The 9,221-nt window shown below is 37.6% G+C and overlaps 2 protein-coding genes across 3 annotated transcripts; one reads left to right on the top strand and one right to left on the bottom strand.

The window, feature by feature from the left end:
- The first annotated feature begins 28 nt into the window (after positions 1–28).
- On the top strand, positions 29–5,315 carry LOC148909768 (DNA-dependent metalloprotease dvc-1-like). The gene is made up of 6 exons (XM_089032224.1): positions 29–2,032; positions 2,497–2,605; positions 3,501–3,545; positions 3,630–3,704; positions 4,111–4,134; positions 4,379–5,315. The coding sequence occupies exons 1-6, from the start codon at positions 1,797–1,799 to the stop codon at positions 5,258–5,260; spliced, it is 1,371 nt and encodes a 456-aa protein (XP_088888350.1). The 5' UTR covers positions 29–1,796; the 3' UTR covers positions 5,261–5,315.
- On the bottom strand, positions 5,234–9,015 carry LOC116302720 (uncharacterized). 2 transcript variants are annotated; one of them, XM_031712081.2, is made up of 4 exons: positions 7,878–9,005; positions 7,005–7,471; positions 6,401–6,560; positions 5,234–6,169 (listed from the first exon to the last, which is right to left on the bottom strand). In XM_031712081.2, exons 2-4 carry the CDS (start codon positions 7,434–7,436, stop codon positions 5,772–5,774), a joined length of 990 nt encoding a protein of 329 aa, XP_031567941.2. In that variant the 5' UTR covers positions 7,437–7,471; positions 7,878–9,005; the 3' UTR covers positions 5,234–5,771. The 2 variants fall into 2 exon arrangements, with proteins under 2 accessions (XP_031567941.2, XP_031567942.2); XM_031712082.2 differs by having other exon boundaries at positions 7,005–9,015.
- Positions 9,016–9,221: the final 206 nt, after the last annotated feature.

The following is a 9,221-nucleotide window of genomic DNA, read 5'->3' as shown; positions in this document are numbered from 1 at the left end:
CAAGTCAAACACTCGTCAAGTGTTGAAAGAAGTGCCTTTCCGGTTGTCACGATCATGCCTTCAGCAAATAGTACTCCAACTTGAAAGAATGTCTGCATCAAAGGCGGGTACTTTGAAATATTGCTTCACGAGGTTAGTCAGTATAGACAAACATAATACCTGAAAACCGCAGATGGTGAAAAAAAAATGTTATGGGAATTACACATTAAAAAAATGAACGTCGATTTCCGTAAACATAGAAATGCGAGGAATGAAGAAGGTTTTCTTTTTCAAGCTGGACAGGTTTAGAATTTCCTTCATATTTATCTCTCAAGTCAGAAAGCGTGAACCTTGACACTCCGAACTTTCAAGACTTTGTTGTGAACAAATCAAAATTGCTTTATAATATACCGGAACCTAGGCATAGAATAAAATAACAAGGGTCAATATAATAGTGCCTTTCTTCATGCTTCTCGACCGGCCATTGATACTCGTAAGGCGGGAAGAAAGGAGCGCTTGGATTGTTCCATGGAACAGAATTTATATAGTTTTTTTAACTTGGAAATCCCGAGAAAACAAATATTTATATTGGAATAGAATTGCTTTATAAGAAAGAAAAAAGAAAATAGTGAACAAGGAAAGAAATAAAGAAACAAAAAGAATTCGAAGAACTAGCAAGCTACAAGTTTGAGCTGCGCCGTGACATATGACTTAATGAAAGTGAATTGTCTTGATTTTGAAAATAAAATAAAATAAAATAATAGAAATGAGTTGCGCTAGACTAGACATATGCAGGTTGAAAAGGCAGGAATGATTTCGCAATAGTTTTCCATAGTTGTTTATTATCACCTCAGCAGTCTGCCATTTCCGTAATATCATGTTGACTAGTAAGATATCCGCCAAGTCTGTCTTGACGAAATGCAAGAAGACGAAGAAGACACAGTGTTTGCTCAACCAAAAGACACAAAAACTTTGGGCGGAAGATACGAAAAGGGGCTGGGCAAAATATAACTGATATAACTTTCAGCTGAGAATGTTAAAATGAAGATTTGTTTGGCACTCCTACTATAACTATACCCGATGGCTAGTGACCTTTGATCAGGTCACATTTCCTTGGTTAAGTGCTCTATCAAGGTATGACGAAATATTACAAATAATCCAAATATTATTGCATTCAAATCATATTTCAAATAGTTTATGATTGAATTGAGTTGCTATATAGGTGCAGGGTAGAGCAGGGCAGGGCAGGGCAGGGCAGGGCACCTTCGCTTGGCACGACTGGTAGCCAGTAAAGATTTAATATCATGCCAACCGATAGATCAACATGAGTTAACAGGCTGGAGTCCGGGAATCGTGACATTCTTCGAGGTCAACAAGCAATGATTTCATAGTAATGTGCACTATGAATATACTTGTAACTGGAGAGACTTGGACAAGACTTTTACTCTTGAGCAAAATGCGTTCATGAGAATTTCACAGTGTACCCCCTTGTAATTATATTATAAGGAGTTGTCTGATGACCATAACTTCGATTTTTTTACTGATTTTCAATTAAGCTATCTGTATTATACAAAAAGTAAAAATTTCTCTGTTTATAAGCTGTAGGAAAGCTGTAGGGAACTTTCTTTGGGATGATATTACCAAGGTCTGGCTGGTAATGATAAAGGAATGGGTACCAACGCATGCGCACCAAAAGCAATAACAAAAGGGGGGAGCCATGTTTAATTTGTTGCTAAACAAGAAGTCGTAAATAATCCGTAAATAAGCTGACGAAAATATAATTATTATTTGATACTAGACTTAGAATATCGAGAATTATGAGTGAGGACGATGATTTGGCATTTGCTATGTTTCTTCAAGGACAGCTCGATAACGAAGATAGTAATTTGGAGCGAAGAGAGAAGACAGAGTTACCCACATCATTAGTAGACGATGCTTGGGAAATGATCGATCCTGCACCTGATATTAGACAGTTATTCCTACAGTTTAATGATGAGTATTTTGATGGTCTTCTCGGTGGAGTAGAAGTACGATGGAGCCCAAGAATGACTCTGTAAGTTCAATTCCTACGTAATCCTCTATTTTCACTTATTGATAAATCATTTATGTTCAATAATGTTTTCCATAAATCCTCATGTTGGCTGTCAAAATTTAATCTATTTATCATGGCTATTATAATATTAGGCATAGCAACTGCTCATAGTAATAGGGTAGGGGTCTATAAGGGTGAGAGAAATGTCCAATATCTTGTTACTAAAATGAAAAGCAAAAAAATAATCACACTCTATCCTTCGACAGTTTTTCTTGAAGCCATTTTCATAAATACACTCTACAGCACAGCCCAAGACTGCTGAGTTCTGTCAATTCACTGGTTGGCTCTTACATTGCAATTGTGGTTGAGGTCTTGAATTACAGTTAGCTGTCTGGGTGCTGTAATAATATATATATGGGTATACACTGATAACTTGATTGACTCCAGGGGGTTATAGTATATTGTTTGTTTATTCTGTTTTGAAGATGTGCTGGCCTGTGTTGCTATGAAGGAAGAGGTGGTTTATGTTCTATAAGACTCAGTGAACCATTACTAAAGCTAAGACCAAGGAAAGATCTCGTACAGACACTCTTGGTAAGTGGGCAACAAAATTCTAACGAGATTTTGAAAAGGATTTTGGTAGTATAGGTGTGAAGTCATAAGGATTAGGGCCTATTTTATACAGGGTGGTAGAGGGGGGAGGGGGTGGGGGTAAGAATCATGCTTCATGGAAGGAAAAAAATGGTCAAATCACATTTCATGAAAGTCAATTAATGTTTCAGAAATAACCCTTTATCACCATGTAACTACAATGGGTAACATTGCCAAACCAGTTCAAACTTGTCAAGATGCTGGCTCTTCCTTTGACTGCTTTGCTCTTTTGGGCTGCCTGTGCTTGTTGCAGAACAGACAGCCCATAGAAAATGGAGCAGTTCAAAGATGTCTGGACTAGACCAAGTCAAGCATATATATATATATTTCTTTATGTTCTATTGACTTAAGAAAATGTTAATGTAAATTTATGATCTGCCAACTGTCTCATCTAGCCTATGGGTACAGCAACTGGCTAATACAAAGGTTCTGTACTTTTTTGTAATTTATTCTGTATTTTTACAGTCATGATACTAGATAAAAGATTCATTGATTGAAGCATATGTGTGCTGACATCTTGTGTTAAAAATGAAATTTGCTTTTTTAAAATATTTTGAACTACCCCATAACTTTTGAACTACCCCATAACTTTTGAACTACCCCATAACTTTTGAACTACCCCATAACTTTTGAACTACCCCATAACTTTTGAGTATTCAACTTATATTATGCTTTATGGAAAGAAGGGAAGTAGCAAAGCAGATAAATAACAAAATTAATCAAACAAAGTCTTATCAGATGGTATATTTGCAGGAATCCAACTCAGTTCAAGTAAACAGTGGTACATATCCTACCCGTCTTAGTTCATGTTCTATTCTAACACATTTTATTATTTCAGCATGAGATGATTCATGCCTTGCTTTTTGTAACTCAAAATAACAAGGTATGTTGACGATAACCTGCTGTCAATCCTAGAGAACAGTGTTGTTTGTAAAATATTCAGCAAATCTATGGTTTTTTATCACAGGATCATGATGGTCATGGCCCAGAGTTCCACAAGCATATGTATAGGATCAATAAACAGTCAGGAGCAAATATAACAGTGAGAATGCCAAAATAACCTTGAAACAACTTCTGGGCTTGGTGGGGGCATGGCTAACTCACAGATCGAACCCTGAAACAACCTCTGGGCTGATCTAAGTCAGGGCATGGCTAACTCACAGATCGAACCCTGAAACAACCTCTGGGCTGATCTAAGTCAGGGCATGGCTAACTCACAGATCGAACCCTGAAACAACCTCTGGGCTGATCTAAGTCAGGGCATGGCTAACTCACAGATCAAACCCTGAAACAACCTCTGGGCTGATAAAGGTCAGGGCACGGCTATCAGTCTCACACTTGTCTTAACCTCTGTCATGACTTAGATAATGCATTGAGCCAAGGCAAGTCTGTAGATAGATTTATCATTGTATTATATTTATACATTTCTCGTTATTTATTATTTTTAGGTTTATCACAACTTCCACGATGAGGTATGAAAGTAATTTATGTGGTCTTAAATGGGAAAATGTTATGTCTAGGTGGAGGTGGATGGAGTCCATTATTTTTCTCTCTTGCTTTGAGGGTTTTCTCCAGGTTATATGGTATTTTCCCCCTCTAAAGGGAAAAAGGTTATGACCTCATGCTATTCTGCATTCAGGCATGGTATAAAGTTGCCTTTTTTTTAAAAAAAAAAAGTGAACGATGATAATATATTTGCTCTTCTTCTCCACTAAGGTTAATTCATATCGACTTCATTGGTGGAAATGTAATGGACCCTGTCAGAAATGGCCACCCTTTTATGGGGTTGTAAAAAGATCAATGAATCGAGCACCTGCACCAAGGGACACTTGGTGGGATGATCACAAGAGAAAATGTGGAGGACAATTCACTAAAATCAAGGAACCTGACAACTATGACAAGAAAAAATCTAGTAATAAAATTAAGAATTCTGAAGCTGGATCTTCGAAGGAAAAGGAAAAGATATTAGGGTCAGGAACGCCAAGTTTACCAACATTTTTTGACAAAATGAAAAAGAAAAAGGTCACTAGTGGCAATGTATCAAGTCAAGAAGAAACTGATTTGAAAGAGAGTAGTAAATTACGTAATGATAAGTTTGAAGAATATATTGCTGAAAATCCTACAAAGAAGCAAAAAACAGAAGGCATTTCACCATTCAGTGGCATTGGTCATGTCTTAGGAGGTTCAACATCTGAGAAAACACGTAAACTTCAAGGAAAACAAGGTTTAGTTGGAATGAATTCTTCAGAACACAATATTGAGAAACAAAAGCCATATTCCAGTTCACAAGAGACTTCAGTTACTAAAGGGAAAAATAATAAAACAAAAAATAGAAAGAAACCTACAGACATTAGTGATAAACCAGAATTAACAATCATTGATGCTTTTAGAAGAAGCAACAAATCATTATGTAGTAATACAATAGATTCTTCAGAAGGATCTAAGGGCAAGCCTATTAGTTTGGGTGATGAAGATTCTCCTAGTGTAGTACCATCACCATCATCATCATCCCATGAGGTTTCTTGTCCTGTGTGTCTGTTAGTGATACCAATAACAAACATTAATACTCACTTAGATAACTGTCTGACAGCCATGTGATTGATTTTATTCACATTATTCAATTATTGTAAAGTATAAAGTTAGTTTTTACAGATTTCTAGTTTACTGTTGTATAATAATCCAATGAAACATCCCACAATGCCTGGTCCAATCAAGGAGTAGAAGAAGAGTGTCTATATCCAGGCTATATATATATACACTCAATTGAAGAATCGTTGTCGGGCTCAGAAACATAGAACATAGAAGCTGAGACCGAAATTGCACATGGGGAGTAGGTCAATTAGATGCATGCTGTGACCGGCGACCCGTGGCATCATCCACTGTTTTTAATATGCGTTTGGCATTCTAAAACGACTGCATGGATGGTGTAAATGAATAAATTATAATATAATTATGTCATTTCCCATGTGCCATTTTGGTCTCAGCTTTTATGTTCTATGTTTCTGAACCCGACAATGATTCTTCTATTGAGTGTCTACCATAAAAGTTGTTCATTGTAGCTATTCTGGATAATAACTAAGAAAATTAAAGTAAGTTTTTGAAGAATCTTCTAATATTGGTATAAGAGAGGCTTCCCATGGATTCCAGCAATTAAGTTCTCCATTACTGTTTTTATCATTTTTATCCTTGTTGTCTCAGTAAATGTGCCAATGTGAGGGGTAATGATTACATTTGGTAGTGTTAGTAATGGATGATCTCTTGGCAGAGGTTCAGGTGATGTCACATCTAATGCTGCACCTCGTATTTGTCCTGTTTGTAATGCTTTAACCAAGTCATCCTGATTAACCACGTCACCCCTAGAAATGTTGATTAGGGTTGCAGATGGTTTCATGATTGACAGCTCTGATGCACTGATTAAATACTTAGTTTCTGATGTTAGAGGAACACAGAGAACCACAAAGTCAGCTTGCTTAAGAAGATCATGGAGTTGATTGCAATACTCTGCACCTGAAATATCATAAATCATTTTAAATCACAAGTTACAAAGAAACCATATATTTAAATAGTGAAGTGTGTTCAAAAATAATTATCAGAAGAACTATGCAACAGGTATGGCAAAGTTTAATTTTGCAGCCATATCAGGAAGTTTAGTCCTTTACACACTCATTTCAACCCACTCAGGCTTCAACCCTACAACTACCTTTATTCAACCAAAGCACTCAATTCCTCAAACTTTACCTGTCTCTTTCTCCACATCTTCTTTTATTGTCCGTGTGTGGTAAAGTATCTTCATATCAAACCCTTTAGCACGTTTAGCAACTGTAGATCCAATGCTGCCAAAGCCAACAATGCCAATGGTAGAACCACTAACTTTTACTCCAGGCCAAGAACAATCAAGCTAAATGAGGACATAGTTAATAGACATATTAACATATTAACTGTGATTATTGGTGAAAAACAAGTGAAGTGTACAGCTAGCTTCTATGTTCACAGGGAAAAAAATGGATTCCCAAATTGGGAATTGTTGGGAACTTCCTTGAATTCCCAATTCGAACACCAACATTGGGATTTATTGTTGGGAATTTCCTTCTAATACCCAATAGAAAAACAAAATTCTCAACAAACTAACATTGGGAATCAGTGCCACGTTCCCAATTTCGTTCTCTCTGGGAATTGGACGGGAATTCGTTGGGAATTCAAGGAAATTCCCAATTTATTTGGGAATCCAGTTTTTTTCCCTGTGATTTTACTGACATTTTCTCTCCTGGATATATCCCAGTTAAACCCTGAAATGCAAAGGAATGTGCTCCGAATAAAAGAGCTCTGAATTCTAAGTACTTACCTTTAACAAGAAATTAGAATGCTTGCTTGTCATGTCACCCTTTACAACATCTCTCGCAGATGCAAGCAACAATGCAAAGGCAAGATCAGCAGTACAATCACCTATGACTTTGGGTGTAAAGCCTATCTTTATTCCCCTCTTTCTTGCTTCTGTAACATCAATATGGTCAACACCTACACCAATTGATGAAATGATGAGAAGGTTTGGAAACAAGTCCATAAAAGAACCATTGATATCCATTTGCCCGTTTCTTCCAACTAGTGCAAGACCTTGTATCTTTGAGTATTGATCCTCAGTTATATGTAAATCAGTTACATCTTTTATGAAAACTATGCTCAATTTATTACTATAACTGTTTACGATTTCTTGAAAAACATATTTGAGGGTTCCTGGTTGTAAAATTAAAGCCAGGGGTAGATCACTCGTAGCCATTGTAGGAATCGAGGTGTTAACATGAAGTCTTTATTCTGGAAAACAATATCAAAATAATATTTTTAAACAATGAGGAAATAATAGATATCTCTGGGATGTAAAGTGGAGCTCCATACCATACCCCAGTACTGCAGCACATCAAGCTACATCGATCAGTGATTGGAATTAAAACTACCCTGATCCCCGGTGATTGCATGTGTTCCAGAATATAATATCAGAATTTTTCTATTGCACGTTACGTCATCGCGGCCATATTGGTGCCATTTAACAAAAGATTTCTCATTAGTATCCATTGTTAACGGCTCCACAATGGCCGCCATGTTTTTGTCTTTTGACTCTCTTGGGAATGCTTGCAACCCATCAATACATATAGTAAAATAATAATTTCCAAAAGCGTGTGCATTGATCATCTTGCACTGATGCTCGTTTTATTTGCAGTACCTACTACTTTCCTGTTACAAGTTTTCCAACTATATTTAGGCGAAGTGACACGTCTATTAATATATATGGGGCTAAATGTAATTTAGGCAAAGTTAAAACCACAACTACGCCTGCTAGCCTAAGCAACGTTGGCCAGCGGACCATCCATGCTACGCATGCGCCCACGCTCCGGGTGGCGTGTTCACTAGCTGGCTTGTAGCTTGTATGCCATCTTTGCATCCTTGCCATCGTACAATTTGCATTTCTTTGTCGCTTGCTTTTATCGCTTTTGGACTACCCAGTTAATAGCAATGGCCGATCCACCGTTTCCACAGTCTTCTCCAATTTCTGCCGAATTGCTAGAGGTTATTCAAGCCGCCGTTGTGTCAGCTATAGCAAACAGAGAACAATCAACCTCGTTCGCCCCAGCGAACACAACAACGACTTCGAGCTACTCAATGGGCATTTGTCGTTGGTCTGGGTCACTCGCCAGTACCACCGAAGCTCGTTACCCAGACTGTCACTGGGCGGTTTATCGATCTGAGCGACTTGTCTGCTCGCTAACCTCACTCCAGCAACTGAGGACGAACCACAACAGATGTTGGACGGCCGGCTGGTGTTATCATCCAAGACGAAGAAAAACAAACGCCTCATAGAAGATATCCTTAGCTGGATGGAGGCCTTTTCTATCTACATGCTTGTGCTGACCCACACTGTATTTCCCCAATAGATGGGCTGATCTCACAAGATATAAGTTGTTGATCCTCCGCACTCATCGCCTGTTCGGCGAACGCTGTTGGCTCCCCCACTCGATAAGCCTTTCGAGAAACACAACTGACCAAACCAGTCTGCATCTCGTGGAACAAGGGTAGATATGTGTCGCCTTTAATACACTCCTTGCCGGTACTTGCAGAAATGTAGAAATAAAAAAAAAAAATTATTGTAAGCCCTTATGTCATCTCTTATTTTGCTTATTGCTTCGACACTTTTGGTCGAATTATTATCGCATTTATCACTAATTATTATGTTGATATATTGCTACGGCTGTTCTGCTTGTCGTATTAATATGGTATCCATCACTTTTGACACTTCTATATTGCGTCAACCGTACCGTTGCCTATTGCTACGACAGTGTGCTTGTCGTATTATCGTTGCATTGTCATTATTATTCATATTTTGCTACGACAGTGTGCTTGTCGTATTATCAATGCATTCGTCTTTATTGTTGCTACATTGCTACGACATTTTGCTTGTCTTATTACTATTGCATTAATGACTTATTGTCGAATTATTATCGCATTTATCACTAATTATTATGTTGATACATTGCTAGGGCTGTTTTGCTTGTCGTATGGTATTCACCAC

Source organism: Actinia tenebrosa, unplaced genomic scaffold, assembly GCF_029948245.1.
Source record: "Actinia tenebrosa isolate PJP-AT-01 unplaced genomic scaffold, QUT_ActTen_1.0 PGA_scaffold1__47_contigs__length_23844297, whole genome shotgun sequence".
Classification (NCBI taxonomy): Eukaryota; Metazoa; Cnidaria; class Anthozoa; order Actiniaria; family Actiniidae; genus Actinia; species Actinia tenebrosa.
The sequence above is the reverse complement of the archived record's forward strand: the minus strand, read 5'-3'. Positions and strand labels throughout refer to the sequence as shown.